This window comes from Pan paniscus, chromosome 19 (genome assembly GCF_029289425.2).
Source record: "Pan paniscus chromosome 19, NHGRI_mPanPan1-v2.0_pri, whole genome shotgun sequence".
NCBI lineage: Eukaryota > Metazoa > Chordata > Mammalia > Primates > Hominidae > Pan > Pan paniscus.
The window spans coordinates 59634314-59661637 of record NC_073268.2 but is presented as its reverse complement, the minus strand read 5'-3'; the positions used below and the strand labels follow the sequence as shown (position 1 = coordinate 59661637).

Here is a 27324-nt window from a genome sequence, read left to right as displayed (position 1 = left end):
TCTGTGACTACCACCACATATGTGTGCTTTAAATGCAGTATATTTAAATGAAGACTGACTTGCCAGCTTGGCATTTACTTTTCCATTAGTGGTTGTGGATGTGTACTGATCTGGCAGCAGTTTCTCCCTGTCATCTTGATAATCAAATACACATTTGGAGACTCCTGGTTTGGGTTGGGTTATACGTAGTCAGTACTGGACTGTCCAACAGAGCTAGCCCAAGTGTACATCTTCATGAAAAAGTGTAGGTGGTTGATGGAACTTCAGCTAAACCAGAAAGCAAACCAGGTGGCAAAGCTGTTAGTGAATGTTGAAGAAGTTGAAGAACACCGTAAGCTTTCCTCTCTCTCACTTCTTGTTGCATTCCAACAGTTGTTGAAGGCTTTGCCTTCTTGCTCAGTTTTCTTCTTTATCCAAGATTCTACCATCAACCTAGAAAACTTCACTATTTCTAGGAGTTCTCAAACTTCATATGCCTTCTGAGATGCTTGTTATAATGCAAATGTGTAGCCATCACCTCCATAAATTCCTTCACTCTGGGTCTGGGATAGGGTCTAGAATTGTGTATTTTAATGGTCCCCATAGCATACTTTGAGACACACTCTTCTAATCTGTAGAACCGATTCAACACTCTCTCCTAGCTCTTTACTGTCAGCACACTGCCTTGCTTCCCATTACTCACAAGAATATGTTTATTTCCCATTAAGGGAGACCTCTGCAACTTACAGCTAACCTAGTCTATCTGAATTCTTACCTTTTTTTGCTTCTTCTCTCCTCTGCCTGTTCTCCCCCTTGTCCCCTTCAGTGGATGGCACTTTCAGCCTGACACCTGGGGTCCTCTTAGATTCTGCAAGTCCAAGCAGATCTCCCTCTATCTACTATGTGGGGAGAATGTTATCTGAATCACTCGAGGGAAGCAAATGATTGCCTCTCAACCTGCAGGTCAGACTTGCCTGGGTGCTTAATAATCATTTTGGGTTTTATGAAGGGCTTGGTTTTTACTTCAAAGCAAAGCATTGTAGCATCTTATTTATTAAGATTAAGGAATGAAACACTTAAGATAAATGAATTTTAAAAGAATGTTACAAGATTGTCTCTTATACTAAGAAAGTTTTTGCTCAACTGTTTATTTTGGAAAACCTTTCCAAAATGTATATAAAGTTTTAAATTTACTAGTAGCTTTAAAAAATATATTAAATAAGAAGGAAGAATAGTAAACTTGACAATTAAGAATGAAAAGAAGAATGCTGCATGTCAGTGAGCTTTTACAAGGATGCAGAGATGCATTTTTGTTCATAGTTACTCTGAGATATTTTATGTGTAGATGGAGAGTGACTATTTGGAGCATTCTCTCAGCCTGTGGATTTTGTGCTTTCTGTTCTCTCTGTCTCAAACATGTATACCTCACCATCTTACGTGTTTGCCAGGTTAACTCCTTTTTATCCTTCAGTCTTCAACTTTGACATCACTTTTGGGAAGTCTTCTGGGTTTGGAGGTCCTTCTATGTTCAGAGTTCCTCACCTGCTGAATCACTGTTACCTTGTGTAATAATTAATGCCTGTTGGCTTTTCTGAGTCTTTATCACGGTGAAAGCCCCAAGAGGGCCGGGAACACATCTGTCTTGTTGACTATTACATTTCCATTGCCCAGTGCGGTGCCTTGCAAATAATAGGTGCTCAAAAAATAGTAGCTCAATGGAGAAAAGAAGTGTAGCGAACTAGCTTGCCACCATTTGTAGAATTTGGAACAGCTTAGCCTTTTAATTACAAATAATTATTTTACTGTACTGTAGTAGTTTAGTGGTTAGTGATGACAGAAAGCATTGTGTCTAAACTGTTAGGCAGCTGTGCATTTATAGTTACTTGGTCTGCTTTTCAGTGTCTCTTTCAACTGCTGTCATTGTGTCTTGAAGTTTTTAGTCTGTTACGCGATTTTGTATTCAGGATAATTGTGGAGGATTGGAGATGGCCCCACTGTGTTTCTCTTAAAGTTCATCAAATTTGTGAAAACTGTACCAGTGGGAGCTCAGAGGGATCCGCAAAGACTTTGCTTTGTCCTGTTATCAGTGAATTGCTATTAGGTTTGACAAACTATTGATTTTCAGTTTTGCTTAAAGGAACAGCAACACCAATAAGGGAAGTCTTTTAGTTGTTGATCATCTCAAAAGTATTTCTAAAAGATTCTTGCTAGAAAGCTCTTTTGAATGCTTAGAATAACATAACCAACATTCTTGCCTAACCAATTAATAGGAATAAATGAAAATTCCCAAAGGAAAAGAAAACAATGATACATTAATATGTATGTATGCAGTTAGTTCCAGATGTAAATCATGAGTGAGTAATTGCACAGAAATTGCATCCTAAGTAGGCATTCTAAGGAAGTTGATTCTTCTGCAGTATTTTCGAGATTTAAATAAATGTAAAAGCATTTTACTGATTTGTTATATGTGTTCTGCAAAATAAGCACAGGTAGCTAAACGCTAAATACCATCAAAGTCGGAACGATACTTGAAATGGAGACTTAATTCTTTAAGTGTTTATCTTGTACAATATCTGCTCTCTGGATAACCACAGTTGTAATTTTGATATGAAACTGAGATAAAGCTTTATTTTTGTGAACACTGTCCAACTAACAATTTTTTTGCCAAACTCAGTTTTGAAACTACATGTTTCTGCTTCTTAAAAGTTTCAGTTTTATTCAACAGTTTATAGGCACCAGTTTTATGGAATTTTTTAAAGTTAATTAAAAAGGTTATAAATTTTTGGTTATTGAGTATATGAAGTAAATTGAGTTTCTTTATTGAGAAGAACAAACTAAAACAGGATGATAAGGTACAAAAGCTCTTTGGTTCAAGGAAAAGCGATAATTGAAAGAACAAGCTTAGGATCTCACTCAGTGTTGCAAAATTAGCTTAATATAACAGCTTTTATTTATATATTTATCAAACCCGATAGATACTTCATTTTCCTTTTTCTGAATGCTAATTGTAAATGTAAACCAAATGCTTCCTGGTGAACTGCCTTGGTGACCATACTTAAATGCTTCATTTTGGAATCAGTATTGCTTAGTAAATTTGAAGGTATGAGATTTAATTTGGTCCTAGGACTTTCAGTCTAACTTTCATCATTAATTGTATGAAAAATAAGAAAGGAAAACAGGAAGCCCTAATAAATTCTTACCTTTGTGGCTGTGGTGTTAAAAACCTGTATTAAAAGTCTTATTTTTTAACCAGAAGTGGTTATAGTTTGTAATCAGTTAGGCCCCTGATTGATATCTTTTAATGTGGCTGAGAAAAAAATAGCACGTCTCATATCAGTTGACTTTTCATCTGAACTTAACAATAAGCATGAGAATTACCACCTTCTCTGATATGTCTCTTGAGAAGACAACTATATTATGTGGTTCACAGAATGCTGCCAAGCTGTGAAGCCTAAAAAACTCACATAAGTTAGAAATTCAACTTCGAAGCTTAAGGTGCTAATAAAAAAGAGATGAAAATCATTAAGTACAGCTATTTAGTAAAAAGTACACTCTCATTTAAAAATCAAAAAAGACTTAACTCCTTCCTCTGAATTAAGTTATACAATTTTGACCTTTGAAATCTACTAACAAAAGCTTAACTCCTTCCTCTGAATTAAGTTATACAATTTTGAACTTTGAGATCTGCTAACAAAAGCTTAATTCCATTGCTTGGGCACACACATAAATAAAACCACATACAAATTCATTAACTGCCTACTCTTGGTCAGCTTTCCACATTAAACAGCTTTAAAGAGATTATATCTCAAGTTTATGGGACTTGGATTACAGTGTTGCATAGTATCTGCTATCAAGGATAATGAGATATAATAGATTACAAGGGTAATTTGAAATCTATAGAAAATCTTAGAGTTTCATTTAGCCAGTGGCTTTAATCTTGTTCCCAAATCTTTTATCAGAATTGATAGTTATCCAACTTGATTTTTTGGACTTTTGTTTTTTCTCTTAGTTCTTTTGTGGCCAGTGCTAAAAAATAGTGAGTCATTAAGACACAGAGAAATAAGAAAAGGAAGATGTAGCTGACCCATTTTTTAACGTAATCTTTACAGTTATTTTTAGTTGATGATTTTAGAAAATTGAGTACAGTCATTATGCTTATGCTCAGAGACCAATACTCCCAAAGTAGTGAGACTTAAAAAAAAAAAAAAAATTCTTGATAAAGTTGCTTCTTCAAGAAAACCTCTTGCATATTGGAAAAGCTAAAACATTTCAAGTGGTTCTCTGCTGCCCTGCAAAGTATACTGTGAGGTTAGAACTAGGGGCCTGGCTAAATTTGTACTGCAAGTCCTGTAAAAGCCTCCATTTATGGGTGACAGATAAAGCCCCTTCTGTTGCAGAAGTAACAGCATGCATGGCAGGGCTGCTTCTGCCCACCCCCAGTATGGGACTCCCTCTGTGACTCCTTCCAATTCCCCCTTAAAATCTGTAGAGGAAGAAGCGTTATCATGGATCCTATGCCAGAGATACAGTGTTAAAGCCTGTCTTGCCTGGTTTGTGATTTTGTGATCAGCTAGGTGATTGTGTGTTTGTATGTGCTTCATTCCTTCAGTTAGTGGAATTTTCTTTTTCTGAAAATGAGTCTTTGTAGTACTTACTAAAGAATATTCTGGCTGGGCATGGTGGCCCATGCCTGTAATCCCAGTGCTTTGGGAAGCAGAGTCAGAGGTGGAGGAATCACTTGAGGCTAGGAGTTGAAGGCTGCTGTGAGCTCTGATTGTGCCACTGCACTGCAGCCTGGGTGACAGAGCAAAACCCTGCCTCTGAAAAAAAGAGAGAGCCAAATATTAGACATAAACCATATGATTCTCTTGATTAGACCCTGGTAGATTTTACTACCAGTAATTTGCACATGGTTGTCCATGTAGAAAATCAGACATTAGTACCTACAATTGCTTGCTTTGCTTTTTATTTTAGAGCCAGTTTCTCCAGTTTATTAGTCCTGTACTTTATCAGTAAAAAGAACTTTAAGTGTACTTACGTATATTTATAATATTTATGCTATTATATATAAATATATATAAATGGATAGTTACATATAAATAAAATTCATGTATTCTTACACTGATATATTCATTTTAAGATATGCAAAATGTGGGTTTAAGAAGAAAGGGTTAAAAAATTAAACATAAGTGAAAGTTCTCCTGTTTTCTTACCATGTCCCTGCGGTATCCACACCTTTCTTTGAAATGCAGTATTTTTGAGATTTTAATAAATGTAAAAGCATTTTGGCACACTGAAGTGCTTTGCAATGCAAATGTAAGTTTTGTTTTTATCATTATTATTTTTAGTCTACATTTATTAAAGGGTTGCTATCTGTTCACTCCCCTGGAGGAGACAGATAACTTAGATTATAGTGCAGAAGCATACAGAGTGTGGTGTGAAGTGTTTTGTTGTTTCTCTAAATTCTTTTAGCACTGCTTTGAAATGTAAAGTCCAAGTGCAGTGGCCAGAGAAATATTTCACCTATAATTTTATGAACCACATTTAAATAATTTCCAAGAGCACTGCTTATTAAGCCCTTATTATTTACCAGACACTGTGCTCAGTGCATTTGATATAGTCAGAAACTGTTGTGTCTGTAGAAGGTGCCCTTGGCACGGACAGGAGCCTGGAAGTCAAGTATAGTTGGTTACTAGCGACATTTAGCTTGGAGGGACAGAAACTGTAGGAATAGTTGGATTTGCATAATTGAAGGGTTGTGCTAAGAAAAAAAAAAGTTAATTCACTGCTGCTCCAGAACACAGAAATTGCATCTTAAGTAAGTATTTCACGGAAGTTGATTCTGACTTAATTGGAGAAGGAACTGTCGAACAGCTAGAGCTCTTCTGTAGCAGAAGGGGTTGCCCAAGGAGAAATAATTTCCTGTCACCAGATTTGGAGAGACTATACACTGAGATGTTGGAGAAAGGATTTACATTAGGAGAGAAATTAGACTAGTTGACCCTAAATCCTCTTTGACCTTTTTGGATTTGATTATTTGAAGTACTGAATTATGTTTAGCTCCTTTGTAGTAGCTGCTTAAAAGTAATGAAGCCCTTTGTCACCACCTTCAAAATACTTACAGCGAACTCTGTTTGCACTGTTGCCATCCTACCCAGGCCCTCATCGCCTCCCACCTAGCGCCCTGCAGTAACCTTTAAGTGGTTCCCTGAGTAAATTTTCCTCCACTCCAATCAGTCCTCTGTGTTGCTGGTAGACTAGTCCTTTTTAAATGTTACCCTCATTACAGTACATATTAATTTTCTATTGCAGTGAAGCACATTACCACAAATTTAGCAGCTTAAAGCAACACAAAGTTATTGTTTCACTGTTTCAACAGGTAGAAGTCCAGGCATGATGTGTCTAGACACCCTGCTCAGGGTCTAACCAGGCTGAATTCAAGGTGTTGGTTGAGACTGTTCTCATCTGGGGCTTAGGGTCTTCTTCCGGGCTCACTGGTTGTTGGTAGAATTCATTTCTTTGCAACTCTAGGACTGAAGTCCCTGTATTCCTTCTAGCTGCCAGCATGGCTTGCTCTTAGCTCCTGGAAGCAGCCTGTAGTGCTTGCTTTGCCCTTGTAAGTACATGGCCCTCATAAGCAGTTCTCATTGTGGAGGTTTGCTTTCTTCTCGCCCAGTCAAGGATGTTTTAGTCTGTTTTCTGTTGCTTATGGAACTAGGTAATTTATAAAGAAAAGGCATTTATTTCTTACAGTTATGGAGTCTGAGAAGTCCAAGGTCCAGGGCCGCCTCTGGTGAGGGTCTTCTTGACAGTGAGGACTCTGTAGAGTCCCAGGCAGCACAAGGCATGGCATGGTGAGAAGGTTGAGTGTGCTAGCCCAGGTCTCTCTTCTTCTTCTTGTAAAGCCACCAGTCCCACTCCTATGATAGTCTCTTAACCCATTAATACATTAATCCATTCATGAGGGCTGGGCCCCCATGACCCAATCACCTCTTATAGGCCCAACTTCTCAGTACTGCCACATTGGGGATTAAGTTTCAACATGAATTTCTGAGGGGACCAACTTTCAGACCATAGCCCAGGGCATATCTCATTGTGATTGTTTCAAAATTTTTAAATGTAGGTGTGGTTTTTTTTTTTCGTTTTTTCTTTTTTTTTTTGAGCTGGCCTTGCTCTGTTGCCCAGGCTGGAGTGCAGTGGCAGCATCATAGCTCACTGCAGCCTTGAACTCCCAGGCTCAAGTCATCCTCCCACCTCAGTCTCTCAAGTAGCTATGACTAAAAGGCACATGCCACTGAGCTGGGCTAATTTAGTTTTTGTAGAACAGGGTCTCACTTTGTTGTCCAGGCTGGTCTTGAACTCCTGACTTCAACGGATCCTCCCACCTCAGCCTCCCAAAGTGTTGGGATTACTGGCATGTGCCATGGCATCTGGCAAAAAAATTTCTTTTGTTTTGTTTTGTTTTGTTTTTTAAATTTTGGGAAACATAGTGGGAACTTATTCCTGGAGAAGGCAGAGGCAGATAAGAGAACATCTGGAGCAAATGAATCCTGGACACCAGATTGGACCTAGTAGTCAGGACCATCTTTAGTGAGGGCTGCTACTGGATCTCTTTTCATGGAGAAGCTTGAGGTTCTCTACCTGGCTTTCCACCCAGGAGTGGGGATGAGTCAAGCTCTGTTGGTTTGGGAATATTACTCTCCCATGGGCTCCCAGAGTCATTCCTGGGCCTGCAGTGCAGTGCCTCTGGGCCCATATTAGATGGGTCATGCTTCATTGGCAACATTGATTTTATGTTTATTTGTGAAAGGGCAGAATATGAGATTACCAAATAAAATATAATTTCAGGTATTATTAATGAGGGAATAGATTGCATTCACTTTTAATGAGATTTTGCTGTTACAAAATGATTCCATGTAATGAACCCCAGGAAATCAATGGAAAGTTTAATTACAGTTATGGCAGTGTTGTATGAGAAAATCGCTTTGGTCAATTTTACTCGTACAATTTATCAGTCCTCACTGCCTTTTTCAAATTAATTGCTTTGATGGAATAAGTATAAATACATTCTTTGTTAGCTTTTGGGTTTTTTTTAGAAATGTGTTACAAAATTCAAATTTCCTTCTCTCTAGTAATAGTTGTTATTATTTTTACATGTATTACCATTTACAATTTGTACATTTTAAAATTAGGTAGTATTTCCATTTTGTAAATTTCATCATTATTATGTCTTACTATAAAACACCGTTCTTTTCCCTTTGTTAGCTTTTTATAAATCACTTTTTGTCTCTTCTCAATTTATCAGTAGATTCAGTCAAACATTTGATGTACTTTCTCTGTGCTTCATCACCCCATCAAGCTCTGGGGTGAATAAAAAGAATAACAAGATACTTCCTCCTCTGATTAACAGTTTTCCTGTCATGTAACTACATACCCTTCTCAATTTTAAACAAAATGAACTTTCTTTTTAGAACATTTCTATTATTGACAGTTCAGTGATTATGGGGCTTTCTTGTCCACTGTGATGGTAAATGACTTAAAAAAATTTGTTAAGCACAATACAAAATGTGGATCTGGATATTTAGAGATACCTAAAGTATAATACATCGTCCCTTGGAGTATCCCTGGGGGATTGGCTCTAGTATCCCATCTCTAGTTTACTTATGACACCTAATGCAATGTAAATGCTATGTAAATAATTGTCATACTGTATTGTTTACAGAATAATGACAGGAAAAAAAAAGGCTGTACATACTCATTACAGACGTAACTATTTTCTTTCCACATATTTTTGATCCAAGGTTGATTGAATCCACAGATGTGGAACCCATGGATACAGAAGTCTTCTATTTTTGTGACTCTAGATTTTACTAACTGTTTATCGAGAATGTTATAGTAGATTTTCTTTTAACTATTACAGCTGTTTATGAGTAGTAAACAACTCTACGTTTGTGTTCAAGGCCTTAAAATATAGTCAGATTATTTTGGCTGATTTACTCTATGGAGAGAAGCAGTTTACTTAGTTTGATTTTAAGAGAGAAACCTCTGCAGTCTCCTTTTCCCTCAAATTCTCCCATTGATACCATCAGCCTTTCTTCTGCATGGTAGAATTCTGATACAAATGAGAGGCAGCCTGGATGTTAAGGATTTTTCTTCTAGTCCTGGTTGTCACTGACGCAATATGTGAAGAGTCGCCTAACCAGTCTGGAGAGCTCTTGAGTCTTGCAAAAAAAATGACTCTTGTTCTTTAACACTGGCCTGTCCAGGAGGTTTTGCAATTTATGGTGTGATATCTACAAAGAACGAAAAAGCTTCCTCAAAGATGGGTGCTATTTGAGTATTCTAAATGGAGCTTTGTTGTTTGCTTTAAAAATAGTGCCTTTCTTGATGGTCTTTAAATGTGTGCAGGTAAAACTAAATGGCCTATGACAGGAGAGACTGTTCGTTCCCCATTGGCATAAGGGTAAAATGTACCTGCGACTACTGTTTTCAGAGTCAGTAATCACCATGGCATTTTCCTTTGGGCATAAGTTGTTAACAGAATTAGATAGCTAAAACTTTTTCCAGAATGTTTACTTTGAAATTGAGTATTCTACCTTTGATTGCTGCCCTCTGCTCCATGTGATTCTTTGCTGCTGTTAGGTACCTTGTGCGTACTTGTTGTGTTATGACTTGTAGTAGCATATATGGGCCAGAACAGGCTGTACCCCTAAGCAGAGGAGATGTGAGAGGGGACAACACATGCTTTCTGGCCTAGACTCCCCACCTCAGCCATGCTACCTTTCTCCTGAATGTGTGTGTCTTCATGACTTCTGATTAGCCTCTCGTTTGCCTTCAGCTCCTAATCTGCTCATCTTCCTGTAATCTTTATCCAAACCTGCACCCTCATTCCTGAACCTTGCTCTCTACTTATATCTGTGCATGTCTCTCGTTTCTGGAGGTAAATCTTCCCCCAGGAGATTCAGATGCACACCGTATTTGGGAACAACTGAGTTAAAGGAAGGACCCCTTGCCAAAATACTTGTGCTCTAGGTACTTTGAGTTGAGATAGTTATACTTAAGGCACCTTACAAACTACCATCGAACCCAGCCATAGTATTCATTTGATTTAGCAATATCAAGAAATCCGTGACCCATCTAGATATTAGGGAAGGGGCTTGTTCATATGGTACAATATAAAGGATTATTGTAAGTTGCTGATAAGACTAGATTGAAGAACATACCAGCCAATTCATGATTCTTAGGAGGAACTACCAGTTTCTCCAGCATGTACCTCCTGATGCCAATAGTGGTGCCTTCCTGTTCTGCTTGCTGTAGCCCCTCTCATGGTTACTGGACACCCATGCCACCCTATTGTCTTGATGCATGTCCCCAAATATTCTTTGTGTCTTTCATTCTTTTCCTTCCCCCCATCTGTAAAGGTCTGACTTTTTCACATACTTCTCTGCATCATGCATGCTGCCCCTTGATCTCATGCATTCCCTCAGGCTAAGGCATGGCCTCTAGGCAACTCCAGAGCTTCATGCCTCTCCAGTCTCTCAAGTCTCCCTCCTGAGCTTTAGTTTCATATTTCGTCTGCGTTCTTTATATTTCTACCTGGATCTCCCACGGTTTCTCAAAACAGCACATGTTCCTAAGGCCAGCTAGCTTCATCACCTCTTTCCCTAATGTCCTTACTTCTATTAATGTTATCATTCCTTTCCATGTCACCCAAGTGCATGGTAAATGATAAAGTGCACTTTTCCATTCATTCTTTTTTGTTGTTTTATCTTCCTACCTCTCCCAGTTACCAGGTCCTGACAATTCTCTAATCAAAATATCCCATTTTTACAACCCTTATTCACAATGATTAATGGCATGGCCTCTTAAAATGTTTCTCTGTAAAACTCTCTGCCTCTCTTAAGTCACAGTGCACAGATAGTTCCACTTATAGATTGCCTTCTTGCATTAGACTTTCAGTGACTCTCCACTGCCAACCAACCAAACTACAAACTCCTCAGCTTGCTATTCTGCCGTCTGACATTTGCCACCTTTCCTCCTGTTTTTCCAGTAAATACTGCTCTATGCCTAGCTCAGTGATAGCCCCCCCAAATACAGCAGTGAACTACACAGACAGGGGTCCTACCTTCATGGAGCTTATATTCCAGTGAGGAGTCAGAGTGTAGTAAGTGTCATGAAGGAAATAAAAGGAGGATGTGAGCGAGGGAGTAACTGGGGAGACTTACATTAGATGAGGTCATCAGGAAGGTTCCCCTTAACAAGTAGTATTTCCCATGGGATCTGAAGGATGAGAAGGAGCCAGCTGTGGAAAGAGGCAAATGAAACAAAAGTACAAGAACCCAGGGACAAGAAAGAGCTTGGAATGCTCAAAGAATAGAAGAAGTCTCATGAATGGATAATAGTGATTGAGCTAAAGAGAGGTGTGAGATGCACTTACTGGCAGAGAAAGAGTTTACATTTTATATCAGGTATAGCATCAAAGAATTTTCAATGTTCAAAGCAGCGATGTGATTTGATCTGTTTTCATTTTAAAAACATCACTCTGAAGAGAAGCAAGATGGAAGCAAGGAGACCAGTTAGGGGGTAAAGCTCTTATGGCAATTGCTTGGACTATGTTAGGGTTTCTCAAGCTCAGCACTTGGCATTTTAGGCTAGAAAATTATTTGTTGTTGGGGGGTGTCCTATGCACCATAAGATGTTAAGAAGCATCCTCAGCCTTTATCCACTAGAAGACAAGTAGCACCTTCCCCTCCAATCAAAAGTGTTTCCAGACAATGCTAAATGTCCCCTGGGGGGCAAAACTACCCCTGGTTAAGAACGGCTGGACTAAATGCTGGCAGTGTGATGGGTTTGAAACATACTGTAGAGATAGAACAGACACTACTTTGTAATGAACGGGATATAGCGAGTGACAAAGGAGATAATCAAATATGCTTCCTAGGTTTTTGATTGAAGAATCTAGGTAGATGGTGGTATCATGCATACTTTGGATTCTTGACATTGGTCTTCCCTTCCCTTGTGCCTGTTCTTGGAATTATCCATGTACCTGTAATGTTGCTCACCCCACCATTCTCTTCCTTTCTCTTCATCCCCTCTAGAAAATCCAACTTAAATGTCATCTTCTTGAAGCTTTCCCAGATTTGCCCACCAATGGTGATCCTTTTTCCAGCGGATTTCTACAGCTCCATATCAGCACCACTCTTGGACACTTTCTGGCCCTGTCAGCTTCTGTAAACCCCAGGAAAGAAGCGCCAGGGCCTACCGAAAAGGAGCAGCCTTGGTGGAAGCTTGAAATGTCTGGCTTTGATTCTGTACTTCGCCTCTTCCCTTGGTTCCTGTTGGTGGCTTGTAGGATTATCATCTCCCACTACGCATTCTCTGACCGCTGGGACCATCATCTCTTATAGGCAAGACCACTCCTAGGCTTGTCTGCAGTTTGTCACAGAATTGGGACCCTTGTTATTTGCTATCTTGTGTTAGTTATTAAGGTATATCTGCCATCTCCCTTTCAAATTAGTCAAGAGCAAGAATAAGACCATATACATCTTTATCCCTGGCAGTGCGTACTGATTACAAATTTGGTATTTAGTAAATGTCTGTTGAATGAATAAGTGAATGATTGAATCTGGAAGACTGACCTTATTTTTTTTCTCTTGAGTATGGAATTAAAAGAAAATTAACATTTTTATATAATTAGTACATGTAGTTTTTATAATCAGAAAAATGTGGATCTTTTTTAAGCCAAAGATCAGCCTGTACTTTGTGTTATTAATATAATCAATTAGTTTATATGAAGGATGGCTTGTTTTTTGTCGTTTTGGCCTTTACAGTTGGGACTCTTGTTGGTAACAGTGTGTCTGCTCTGTTTCTGTATCGCAGCTCTAGTTGTAAGTACCACTGCAGCTGGATTTGCATTGGCTCCGGGCCCTTTTGACTGGCCCTGTTTCCTGCTTACTTCTGTTGGGACAGGCCTCGCATCCTGTGCTGCCAACTCCATCAATCAGGTCAGTTTCTCACTTTCACCTAAATTATGGTATTGTCACTTTTTCCTAGATGGCTGTATTGTCATATTTTTAAATACCTTCCAAACTCATATATATTGATGGAGAAGCATTTGTAACACTATATATCCTGTAGGAGCCTGTGGGTTTCATAACCAATTTGTCTTTTCTTTTGAGGTGAATGGTTTTCAGATATGTTCAGGTGAGAGAGCAGTAGAGTAGATGCTTCAAATGACTAGGATTCCTTGGGTTAAAACATGTTTTTGAGCTGTCATAACTTTCTACTCTTAGTGGTATCTTTGTTTATCCATTTCAGATACATTTCCCTGAGCTTGTCATTGTGCACTACTCTTTCTTGGTTTGATTTCTTTGCATTTTAAACCACTGCTATAAAGAACAGAATATATTTTAACTATGCATATTCAGCTATTTTTTAAAAATCAATAATTTAGTACCCAGTTAACTTGGTATATGGAATAAGGTTATACCCCAAAATTAGCATATTATTTTTAATACATCCCCCCCTATTATTTTAAACATCAAACTAATTCTCCCAAATAATTTTTTTTCCCATCTGGTCATTGTGGTCTGCCTTAACGTTGTGGCTTTTTCATAAGATATTATAGTGAAAAATTTTGGCCAAAACTTAAGGAAAATCGTTTTCATTACCAGAACACCCAAGAGGAGTTGGCACAGTTTTAAAACAGGAATTCAAGTTACCAGCAGGAAAACAGCTTGGCTGAGTGGACATATAAGTTGCTAGTCTGCAAAATATGTGAATTTAATGTGATAATGCCTATAGTCATTATGGTTCTACAATATATTGTCAGCTATTTGGAGAAGGATCAATCTATTTCAAATAAGTTTTTTTGTTGTTGTTGTTATTTTGGATGTCAAAACAATCTTATAGTGAGGTTCAAATAGTGCTACCACTTTACCAAAAAGATCATCCCTTTCTATAAAGCAGGACACCATCTCTTCCAAGTAGTTTCTTCCTTTTGCTACCTTCCCATGTTTTCTGGTAAAGAGAATAAACATGATTCCACCATGAACATATTTTTAATGAAAATGCGAATAAAAAGCGATATAAGCCAAATTGATTTATTTGTCCATTTGGGTCTATTTTTTGTTTTTAAAAGTTATTACCTCTATTTGGTTATACATCTGGGACCCGAGGTTAAGCCAGGAGCACATTCTAGTTTTCAGCCTCCTTTTCGTAAATTGAAAAGCCACATTTATCCTTGAGATACTAATTATCTCAAGGATTTAAATTATGTAGATTCAAAGAAAATGTTTAAAATAAAATATGGACATTCAGAGAAAAAATAACTAAAAAGCATCAAATGGTTCAGAAGCTCCTAAATATTATAAAAAATAAGAGTTGTTTGAGTTGGAGCTGCTCCTCCTCCCCTCTCATCCCACCCCTTTTCTTTTCAAAAATAGGTAGCTCAAGAATTTATCATGAAAAAACCTCTCAGTTGGATCAAGAAAGTATTTGGAGGAATAAAAATTGAATGATTTACATTTAGACAGAAATTGAACATAAGCCAAGGTTTTGGAAATTTTAAAAGGATGTGTTTAGGTGGCTGCTTGATTTTTAGTCTGTAGAAGTATTTTTGCTATAGGGAGCGAGTTGGATTCTGTAAATTTTAAAAATACGGGGGAAAGCCACAGAATGCGTGTTGGGATTCTTTCTGGTCCTGAAAAAGTGCAGTGTCTGCCTCTTTCCTCCTTAGGCTGGTTTTCCAGCCCTGCTCCGCATCCCACTTACACAGCACTCCTGATCTTCCGTTGGAACTCCGTGTCATGTTCCTCCATGTGTCACTCATCCCACACAGCCCTCTGCAGTGTCCTGAGTGATGTGAGTTCTTCATCAGTGCTTGTGGTACAAGTGAATTTCTCCATCTTTTTGTACCCCTCATATTGCTTCCTTCCACTTGTCTCAGGCTGTGATTTTGTTTGGAAGCATCACAACACTTCAAAAATCTCAACAATTCCCAGTATAGTAGAATCCTAGTGTTATCATTATGGTATCAGTCAGCTTCCCAAATTATAATATTTCCCAATAATGTTAGAGATATTTTAGTTCCAGTGTTAGGCAATCTTATACATTTAAAATAAAGGAATGCAAAATCATTTTTATTAGTGTTTTTAAATAGTGTAAGCAGAACAAAGAGCACTGGGCAATAAGGGTTCAACAGAGTTTTTGGGCAGCATATAAGTAAAGAAATACTCCTTAGCAAAAAGGAAGAGTTTACTATACTTTTTTTAGAGAGCTAGTGTTCAAATTAAAAATACATATATGTGGTTGGTCTGTATAAAAGTTCTTCACTTCTAATAGAATTCTATGGGAGGAAAACTTTCCTTCTGTTCGTATTTATGAAAAGATTCAAATTTTATTTATATTTTGTATTTATTAATATTTTCTTTTAGCAGTTATTCATTTAGTTTTCAGTATTCTTTGTACTCTATTTCTGTGATCTCTGTGAAAGTAGAAAAAATAAAGCTTTGGAAAGCTGTTTTTACTTTTGTTTTAAGGAGAGAAAATGAAATTCAGCTTCTAAATTATGAAGAAGTGACTAGTGCATAAAGAGATTTGTATAAGAAACCACTAACATTAAAATGTTAAAGTAAATTACGTACGTATTTTGTAATATGTACACATGCTTCATTCGAAACCGTAGTGTGGCTTTAAAGCACATATGCCTTCAAAGGATGGAAAAATCCATAAAATGTTTTGAATTTTGCAACTGAAAGATAAAATATTGTGGATGGTTTAACTGATCAAGTCTTGAGAAACAAGTGACAAACTGAATAGCTGAATTAACAAATTTAAAAAGATAAGAATTATCAAAAAACTATAACATTATTTTGAGGATTTGACATAATAGTGTTATAATAAGCTATAATTGGGATTATTTTACCTAGATTAGATATACATGATTTTTTAGAGTGGTTATGTCAGTCAGTGTGTATGTCAGTAAATACATTTCTACAAGATACATTTTAATGGTGAGATGATATTCCATTTTATGGATACGCCTCAACTTTCTCAACCAGTTTTCCATTGTTGCAGCTTTTTGCTTCTATAAGTAACACTGCACAGATCTCTAATTGTTTTTAAAGGACAAATTATTGGAAATGAAATTGCTGGGAGGATGGCTGCCAGTTAAAGCACACATGAAACTGCTTTAACTTCAGAATAAATGATCTTAACAAAATAATTAATTTTCTACATTTATACAGTGCTGTAGAATTTGCAGAGCATATTTACATAAATTATTCTTTAAGGCTTATAATCCTTAAAGTAGGTGGTATTCCTTCTATTTCTATGTGTAAAACATTTTGTTTTGCTATTGAATTATTCTTTTAGAAGCCAACATTTAAAACATGTATCATGCAAATAATGTTTTCATTGCATATCAGTGAGAAAATATAGATAAGCAAAAATAACAATAACAAATTTTATTTTACTTTTCCTTTATGCCAGACATTGTTCTGTGTTAGAGATACAGCTGGAAACAAACAAATATCTTACTTTTGTCGTGCCTATATCTCACCACCCAAATAGATCCATTTGTTAACATTTTGATTTATATTATTATAGACGTCTTCACATACACACATATCTTCATATATATAACATATATAAAACATATTTAACATGGATATCTTCACATATATATCATACATATATATAGTTTGGGTATATTTTTTCATAAAATAGTATGTCATGGACATCTCGCCATGTCAGTATTTGGTATAGCATGTTTTTTTGTTTTTGTTTTTTTTGAGGTAGGGTTTCGCTCTTGTCACTCAGGCTGGCATGCAGTGGCGCAATCTTGGCTCACTGCAACCTCCTCCACCTCCTGGGTTCAAGCAATTCTCCTGCCGCAGCCTCCCAAGTAGCTGGGATTATAGGCCCCCGCCACTGTGCTCACCTAATTTTTGTATTTTTAGTTGAGACATGGTTTCACCATGTTGGCTAGACTGGTCTTGAACTCCTGACCTCAAGTAATCCACCCGCCTCGGCCTCCCAAAATGCTGGGATTACAGGTGTCAGCCACTGCACCCAGCCAGCATAGCATGATTTTAAGAGTTGTATATGGATATACTTTGATTTGTTTAATCAGTTTCTCCTTATTCGACATTTTAGGGATTTCTAGTTTTTGTCCATGTAAACAATGCTGAGCTGAAATTCTTTTAGCTAAATCTTTGCATATATCCTTATTTATTTCGATAGTTTTCTAAAAATATGTGGTCAAGAGATTATGAAGTTTTCAAAATAAAAAGTTAAAATTAAGAAAAACTACTTCAAGTAAAACTAAATGTCTTCCCAGTCTTTTGTTTGTTTGAAATCAACTTACGCTTCGGTTTGTCAGTGTGTTAAAGTGCTCATCATTAATGCCGTGAATTGGAAAATCTTGGCTGGGTTTATAGGTAACATCAGAAATGTTCTTTTAATTCAAGTTGTTTTGATGACTTACGAGGTGGAAGCGTGTTTACTTTTTAGTGCTTATTGGCCATTTAGGGGCTTTTTGGTCAGTTGTTTGCTGGTGAGTTTGCCTGTTTTGCTGTTGGGCTGCTTGCCTTTGTCTAAGGGCTATTGCTGTATATAGTTTGCATTGACTTATAAGGTGCAAATATTTTCTTCAGTTTTTGTCTTTAATGTTTTACAGTGCAGATGTTTCATGTTTTTACAGTGAGGTCTTTTTATTTTAATACAAATGTAATACAGAAATTTTAATAATTTCTCATCTTAGCACTACTAGCAGTTTGGACAAGATGACTGTTGTGTGGGCTGTCCTGTGTGTTGCAGAGTGCATCCCAGCACCCCTACTTCTACCCACTGGACACTGATGGCACTCCCCCACCCCCACTTGTGACAGCTGAAAAGTGTCTTCAGACATCGCCAAATGGTCCCTGGGGCCCCAAATCACTCCCAATTAGGAACCACTGGTTTAATAATTTCTACTTTCATTTTTTTTTTCTGAGATCTTTGCCCAAGATCCTGGCTATAATTTCTGTCTCAGGCAAACCCTGGCCCACATTTCTTTTTGTTTAATTACTCGCGGATAGCTAGGGTGACCATATGTACTTCTTTATGCCTGTGTTCATGGCGTAATTACTAAGAATGCCTCTTTTACTTTCAAGTGTCCTAGTTTGGACAAGTAATTGTATGGTCTTGCTATTCATAGCCCACCTATGCCTTCAATCTTTCACTGTAAATGAGATGTAAAAATATCTTTGTATCAAAACAAATCTCCTCTTTGGTTCTTTTTTTTTTTCTTTCTTTTTTTTCCACAAGTGTTCCCATGAGACAAGTAGAGATTTCCTGACCACAGCCAAGGTCACCTGGCTGGCCTCAGCTTTCACCCTCTTTGTAGCTACATCTTGCTCTACTGTCAGCCTAATTGTACTGTTTTACACACACACACACACACCACACACGACCTTAGAAAACATTTCACATCCATTATTACTCTGCTATTAGCAAATTGTTCTAGAATCTTGATGACTGATCTCCTTAGTTTTTACAGTATTCCTAGCAGATTGTCTCCTCATTACTATGGTTGTCACTGATTCCCAAGGCCACTGGCTCTATAATTGGACAGTCTTGATGAGTAGAATGCTCTTCCTCATCCTGAGCCAAAGTCAGCCTCCTTATAACTTCAATCTGTTGGTCATAGTTCTGCTATGTGGAAAAACTCAGTGTTCTTTTTTCTTTCATATGATAATACTTCCAGTGTATCACTTTCTGACTATGGTTAGTAGCCACTTGTAGTATTGCTGTATAGTTATTCATTTATATCTCTTTCCTAGAGAACTCTTAACTTCTGGAAACCAATGATTATGACTAACATATTTTGTACATCCATCACCTCTGCCCACAAGCATATAGAGCAAGACAGTAGAGTACAACTTTGAAGGAATATGTATGAGGGAGGGGAGAAAGTAGCAATAAGTGTTCATGATAACACTAATTGCAGCAAACACTTGTGCTATATGCCAAATAATGTTCTAAGCATTGTACATACGTTAGATCATTTGTTTGAGTCTAGGTTCATCAGGTTTCAAAAAAAAGATAGTTCTTTTGAAAGATCAAATAAATGGTGAATGAATTCATAACTTAGTCTTAGCTTTAAGGAAAACCATTGATGTTCTCAGCGACTTTACTTTGGAGAAAATTAGAAGAAAGGCACAAAACATAAGTAGAGTTTCAGATCTGAGAACCAGGTTATAATTAGAAAGGTAAGTGTGACAAGGGTATGTTATCTTTGGGATCTAGTGTATCTGTGAATGTTGAATAATTTTTGTGAAAGCATATGAAAGATCAAGAGGTGTGAATAAAATAGGGTCAAGAAGAGACATGTTTTTTGTTTAATACTGACAATATTTGAGAGACATTCATGGCTGAAATAAGGTAAAAAAGAAGGGCTTTGGATAAAGAGCTCTGAATTATAGAGTAGGTAGGGCAAAAGAAAATTTACATCTTTTTAAACTGTGAAAGGAAAAACAGGTAAAGATTTTTTTGTTTTCCCAGTGAATATGAGATTAATATCTAATGCATTTTTCTCCATTTTCCTTTTCTCTGATGTTTCTTGTGTTTTGACTATACAGTCTGCCTAGAGCAATAGAAACTGACTTTCATCTTCTGTGTTGAACAAAAGTGGTTATTAAATTTGATGTTGTATTCTAGGAGAATAAGACTTATGTTAGTGAATACCAGTGATGTGATTTATTGAACATCATACATATAAGAAAAAATCAATATGAAAAATATATTTTTCTTCTGAATGTTGTGATTTGTTTGACTTTGATGTTTTAGCTGCTGGGCAACTTGCATTCATTCAGTGGTCTCTGAAGTTCATAACTCGTGGCTTATTCAGATGATTCAAATTAGCTACTGCACTAGATCAGGTTTGCCTAGAGAGTTCTTGAATACCATGTGGGAAAGAGTCTCTAACTAAATATGGTTTTTATATATAAGGAAAATGATGAGCATTACTGAACAATGACAGAAAGAAAATGCATTTTGAATGCAGAGTCTCTTTTCCTGAATTTAAATAACCTCAAATAATTTCTAAATTACATTTGATTCCCCTTTCCAGAATGATCCATCTCAGTGGAGTGAATTTGGCATTGATGTTTATAACCAAAATAACTCCAGGTGAGGTTTTGCCAACAAATGCAGAAATTATGATAATTCGAACGTATATTTGTAAATAGTTTTTCAATAATTTACATGCCACTGGTCATTATTCGCTTCTTAATGATGACTCTGTGAGGTGGCATTATTCCAGTATTGTAGAAGAAGAAAATGAAGCTTAATGGTACCATTGATCACACGTGTTTGAAAGTGGTCAAATTGGGAGCAGAACCTGTGGACCCAGTTCACTACTATTTCCTCTCAAATGAGATGTCTTATTCCAGTCACTACCTTGGAATCAGGCTATTCTTTATTAATATGAGTCTTCCTGCTACCAGGTTAACTGCTGACATCCTTGCCACGGTGTAGTAGAGGTGGAGTTAACATAGTGGATGTGGTGATGTATCTACCTCTAATGACATCGAGTGGATCTAGAGCACTTATGTCTTAGTCAAACTAAGTGTTCCATTAATGTTAGCTATTATTATTGTTATTAACATAAAAGTTTGGTCAGGTTTTGGCCCACATCTTTCACATGTTCAGAGTCTGAATATCTTGCAGTTATCTCCAGTCTTGGTTGAGTCTAGATTCCTGGGATTTCAGAAAAAAAAGAACTCTTTTGGAAGATGAAATAAATGGTGAATGAATTTATAACTTAGCTTTAAGGAGAACCATTGATGTTCTCAGAGACTTTATTTTGGAGAAAATTACAAGAAAGGCACAAAACATAAGTAGAATTTCAGATCTGAGAAGCAGGGTCTTAATGAGAAGGAAACATGTTTATTTTTCTCAGAGTACTAAGACTTGGGTTATACTGGCAAACTTTAATATATGTATGTTATGAATATATGTATATATTTATGTCAAGTATGTATATACTTGTTTATGAATTCTTCATATTTGGATATGTGGTGATGTCTTGGGTTCAGCAGACATTGATTTTCTGCTATTCGGTAAGCATTGTGGAATTATGTATGAGGTTCTGGTAAATCAAAGAAGTGTTGGTGGAAAGGGGTGATTCAAAAGCAGATAATTAATTGAGACATAATGGAAATGATACAATGTGGACTTGGGGAGTTATAATTCTTGGTGTGTATCTCTGGGTAGCATGTTGTGATTAAACCTGATTTGGGTGGCTTGGAGACTTGCTTCCTTCATCTCCCCACCACCCCCACCTAGCAGAGGTCAAAGTAACGTTCTTTTCTAATTATCTCTTTCTTTTCTTTTTTTAATCTTCAGTTATAGTTTGCCATTCCTGATGGTTTTTGTTCTTCTGAATCCCATTAGCCTCCTAGTTCTCTGCTCTGAACCACAGACTCCCTTCCCTGTTATCTGGGTTAGATTGACTGTTGGTTGACTGATGACTGATGGCATTGATGTAAAACCTGACTGTGTGGCTGATCCCTGGGAGACTGTATCGTTTCTTTGTCTCATACTCTCTTTGCCTTAGTGACAAACTGCTTTTAAGGTTTAATTTGTGAACATTTCGATGCCTTCATATATATTTTTTGCTTTAAAATTGGTATCATTGGATGATTCTGAATTCTAAACTGAGCCCCCAGACACTGAAAGGAATAGGAATTGGGATGTCAGAGGGTGGTGGGGATGGACAGTAGAGCAGATGTTAATTGTTATACCTATGCTTCTTTAACCCAGACTACCTTTTGAGACTTCTTTGTCTGTTGCTGTTTCTAACTAGCAATAGAGCTCCAGACTGCTTTAAGCAAGCTATCAGACCTTTAAAATTTGTGTGTAAGTGATTAAGTAAATCCTAAAATTCACATTTTCATGACCACCCATTTCTGTCTTATCAATTTTCTAAGAAGTTTTAGAAAATATTATTGGGCAAGAAAGGGAAATTACTTACCTGTGTGATTAATCTTAAGGAAAATTTCACTCTGGCATTTCCTTCAGATCCTATGCCAGATTTCTTCCGGAAACAACGATCACAGGGGGAACAAAGAAATTCTAAAGGATTTGAATGATGGAATGTAGAGATAGGATGAAACAAAAGAGAAATTTTGGTAGTTAATCAGATTTATGTATACTTGTAATCTAGAATATCTTTATACTTTAAAATATACTGTGTAACCTTAAAATACTAAGTTAAAGTACAGCTTTAGCTTTCATTCTGACTGGGCTTTCCTTAGTACTAAAAGGTATTTACCTGCTAGCTTACAAGAAAGAAAACTACCACTTACAAGGAAGAAAACTTTGATTTCAAGAAAGAAATAAAAGTCTAATTTAATATTCCATCATTTTCATTAATATGTCTGAATAAAATTAAGATCTGATATTGCTTTTAGCAAAAGTATGGTTGGTAATCTAGAAAATGCCATTGTGTCATATTGCTGTCATTAGATGAAGTAAATACAAAGGATTAAATAGTACAGTGTATAATTTCCTTAAACAGCTAGCTGAAGATATGTGGATAAAGATCCTTCCCCTAATGTTACTGATGTAATCTACTAACTTAAAATAATGGGGATTAAATACAGCTTCTGACCTTAAGAACATACCATAAGACCAGATTCTCAGTTCTTATAAAAATGTTCAGGGATTTATAAATTAGAATATCAATAAAGGACAGAATTTACTGAGGCTGAATTCCTTTCATGATTTTCACTTACTCTGATTGAGTGCGTGGCTGAAGAGGGTATTTGAGTGAGCATGCACAAAGTGTAATGTATTTTTTCCACAAGAGGAAAAATAGTTTATAAGTTTTCCAGCAGAACATATTCAGCCATCCTAAGAACCTATGTCTTAAGTAAAGTCAGGTTACATCAGAAATGACCCTCTTTGTAAACACTCAGTGAACATTCAGGCTTTAAGACTTTAATACCTTCAAAAAGCAGTTCACACTTCCACAGAATTTTGTTTATTCTACTTAGTTCAAATGCAGATTATTGATGTTGGGGAAGGCAGTTGAAATCCTCTTGACATTCACCCACCTATTAGAAAGTAATTCTGATTTGGCTGGACCAGAAAGGAGAATGCCATTACATAGTAGAAAGTGCTGATATTCTTTGCTGTTATTTTCTTGAAAGCTATTTTCTGGAAGGATCCATGTATATGTATTGATTACTTTTGCTAGAGATAAAAAGATTGGTCCCTACTCTGAAGTGGCTTACAGTCTGGTAGAGGAAGACAGATGAATAAATAAGTGCAATAAAACAATAACATTTATTGGCTCTGTAACAGAATATAGGCAGTGCCTTAGGCATGTAAAGGAAGGTGTAGGGAGTGGCCGTTTCTACCTGTGAAGGTCACGAAAGCTTCTCAGAAAAGTGACCAGAACATCAAAAGGTTAGATGGGTTTTTTACTAAGTATGTGCATGTGATAGGGGAACTTTCCAGACAGAGGGAGCATCATGAGTAAAGACCCAGAGATGTGAAATTTGGGGGAACCATTTGGGGAACTACAAACATTGCAGTGTAGCAGAAGCACAAGGTTGGGAGGATACTGTGAGACATTTGGCTAAAGAAGCAGGAGGGCAGGCCGAGAACGGCATATGTGCTTTGCTAAAGCAACCAGACTTACCCTGTAGGTGTCGGGCAGCCATTGGTAGGTTTTGGTAACATAATTAATGGCTTTCTGTTAATCTTAGGCTAGAGAAGGAAGTCCTGACTTTGACCTATAGACTCTGCATGATCTGATTCTTCTCAAGACCCATCTCCTTTCACTGTCCACGTCCGAACTACAGGATCTTCTAGATTTCAGCTAAAACGTCATTCATTCATTCATTAAAATGTCAACAGACATTTCAGTTGACCTAGTCATGCTCCTCTGGCATAACTTTAATTCTGTTTGTCCAATATCTTCATTTTCTCATCACAGAAAGCACCAAAAATCAGCCCATGCATTTCAACCTCCCTTCTGTCCTCTGTTCTTGTGTACTCTGCCCCCTTGTGCCTTCCTCCCTTCACTCTCATACCCAACAAAACCTGTCATTGGGTTGAACTTGTCTTGACTCCTCCACCCCAATTCTTGTCTTTGAAGTAGGACATACAATGTTTATATTATTTACTAAAAAAAGGATGATGATGAAAAAGAGCTTTTTTCTGAAAACGGAATTCTTCTCAAGTAAGTAATAGAATGTAGTTTTCTCTCTTGTTTTCATGTTGAGAAAGTGAAGCATGAACTATCTCAGCAGCTTATATAGAATCAAGCCACAGGTACTGAATTTTAGCTCGTAGATTCAGCTGCTAGCCATGGATAATTGTGTCTTCTTGAATTATACCATAAAAGAGCTCATTGTTTTTAAATTTTAAAAGAGGAGGAGTATGTTACTGCTTTAGCATTCAAAAGGTAAAGTCACAGAGACTCAAAATTGCTTCAAGAAACACCTGGTAATTGCAAATGTGTTTACAATTATTTCTCTACTGATGGCATTATGTTTCAGAAAGTGCCATTAATTGTGATAGAGTAACACACAGCTCTCTTTGTGAAATTTAAGTCTATTGAATATCAGCACCTTCAAAGACAATAAAAATTCCAGCCTGCATTTATCTATTCCCATGTGAGGCGTTACGACAATGTATATTGTATCTTTCCATGTGAAATTCTTTGGCCTAATCGCCTCTCATTTATACTCAGTTGTCTGAGGTCAGTTTTCCATTTTGCAGTTGTCAAACAGCTGTCAAATTAAAACACGAGATCCTAAAGTTAATTTACTTTTTGTGTCATTCCATATTAGTATATTTTTTGACTTCAGTATTTAAAGAGTTATCCATCCACATTTCTTAATCATCCTTTCCCTCAGTTATCCCATTTTTTCCTGCAACAGTTCACACATACATTAAGTATGGTACTCTAGATATCATTATTATTTTGCAAGCATAGTGTTTAAAAATTCACATGAACTTTATAAATAAACACTTGAATTAGGCATTCAGCCAATTAACTCCAGTGTTCTTTTTGCAAGAAGAGAAAATCAAATCACTTTAAACATGTCATCCTTATTTTCATTGTCATGCTTATTTTCATCCTTATTTTTATCATCACTTCTATCAAGTTGAAATCTCAATAGTAATTGAACATAGAATTCGTAATTGCATTCTAAATGTCAGTATAGGTTAGTACAATAGTAAAAAATTCAGCATTCATTTTTAATAATTCATTGATCAAAGAAATATTTCTGATTATGCCATTGATGTTTTTCTACAAAGCCTCAAGTTGCCAGCGGGTGACATTAACACCGTAATCCTCTGTGAAAGAAGTCTAGCCCTTAGGTGTTTGATGAATACTTTAGAGTTAAATAATTTGGTGAAAGACCTATAGTCATATCCATATAGAACTCTTAGTTGTTAGATAGAAAACACCTAAAATGAATATTCTTAAGTTATGGTAATTAGGGATTACATGTAGTTGCATAAAAATGTCCCTATATTAGTTTCTTTAACCTTTTCCACTAAGGTCATTTTAATCAATAGTTGTTTGCTACTTGCTTTCCATAAACTTGCAAGTTAGATAGGGCTTAATTTAATCTTTTCTAGAATTTTGACACATTCTCCTCTGAGATCTCCTAACTCCTTGTATATGGCTCTGTTATATCATTTATTAAATTGCACTTCAGTATATTTTTATGCATCTGAATGCTCCACTAGCTTATGAGTCCCCTCTTGCTATAAGGGCATATTTTATTCATCTTAATTCTTGGTACCTGACAGGCACTCAGTGAATGGCTGCTGAATAAATGAAGGAGAGCATGGGTCAACAAATGAGAACATAAACTCAACAATTAAAAGGGGCTAAACACACAGTGTTACTTTGTTTCTTTATTACTGCAAATTCATCAGATCTGTCATTTAAAAATGAAACTACATTTTAGGATGTACAGAGGAAGATGGTCCTATTGTTTGTACACATTTTCTTGGAAATGTATTAGTCATTGAGCTTATAATAAAACAAGTTGAATTAAAATTTGGGTAATAATCACCAGTCAGAGTGGCTATTATTAAAAAAACAAGAAATAACAGATGTTGGAGAGGATGCAGAGAAAAGGGAACTCATACACTGTTGGTAGGAATGTAAATTAGCACACCTTTGTGGAAAATAATATGGAGATCTCTCAAAGAAGTAAAAATAGAAAACTATCATTTGATCCAGCAATCCCACTACTGGGTATCTTCCCAAAGGAAAAGAAATCAATGTATCAAAAAGATACCTGCACTCATATGTTTATCACCGCCCTACCACTGTAGCAAAGATATGCAATCAACCTAAGGGTCCATCAATGGATGATTACATAAGGAAAATGTGGATAAGAAAATGGAATACTATTCAGCCATTAAAAAGAATGAAATAATGTCTTGTGCAGCAACATGGAACCAGAGTTCATTATATTAAGTAAAACAAGTCAGACACAGAAAGATAAATACTGCATGTTTTCATTTATAAGTGGAAACTAAATAATGTGTACACATGGCCATAGAATATGAAATGATTGACAGTGGAGATTCAAAAGGGTAACAGGGTTTGGAAAGGGTGGATGATGAGAAACTGGTACAATGTAAGTTATTCAGTTGATGAATACCCTAAGAGCCCAGACTTCACCACTGTGCAATCTATACATGCAGTAAAATTACATTTCTACCCCATACATTTATTTTTAAAAACATGGTATACTAAGGGAAGAGATAAAATTAAGCTAAAGTTAGTGGCAATGTAAAAGTTATTTATAACAGCATAGCAGTTTTTTTTTCATATAATACTAAATGAAATTGTGCATTAATTTCATCTTCTTTGTCATTTGAAGGCTTTTAAAAGTTACCCTTCATTAACTGGTACATCAGTCCCTGTTATCCTTTCTGGTGTTTCAGTTACCCACAGTCAACTGAGATCTGAAAATATTAAATGGAAAATTCCAGAAATAATTCCTAAGTTTAAGTTGCCAGCCATCCTGAGTAGCCATTAGTGAAAATGTATTTCAAAGATACATTTTCTCATCAGAAATTTCATTACTGGAGGAAAACACAAGCTAGGAGATACAGAAACTCAGACTCTCTCTAGATCTCTAAACTGCCCTCTCAACAGCTCCGCTTAGACTTATGCAGGACACCACAAGTGTAACACTTCTACAGCTTCTGATCTTTCCCCTCAAACCTGCTCTGACTTCCATCTCAGCTACTGTCAATCCAATCTGCTGGTTGCTCAGGCCAGAAATGCCGGAGTCATCAATGACTCCTGGTTTC

At 36.6% G+C, this 27324-nt stretch overlaps 1 protein-coding gene across 1 annotated transcript in view; it reads left to right on the top strand.

The window, feature by feature from the left end:
- LOC100980340 (protoheme IX farnesyltransferase, mitochondrial) overlaps positions 1-27324 on the top strand; it is a 139123-nt gene that overhangs the window by 19769 nt on the left and 92030 nt on the right. The window contains exon 4 of the mRNA XM_024926171.4: positions 12859-12983. Coding sequence (XP_024781939.2) covers positions 12859-12983 — 125 coding nt within the window. The remainder of the gene's footprint in view (positions 1-12858; positions 12984-27324) is intronic.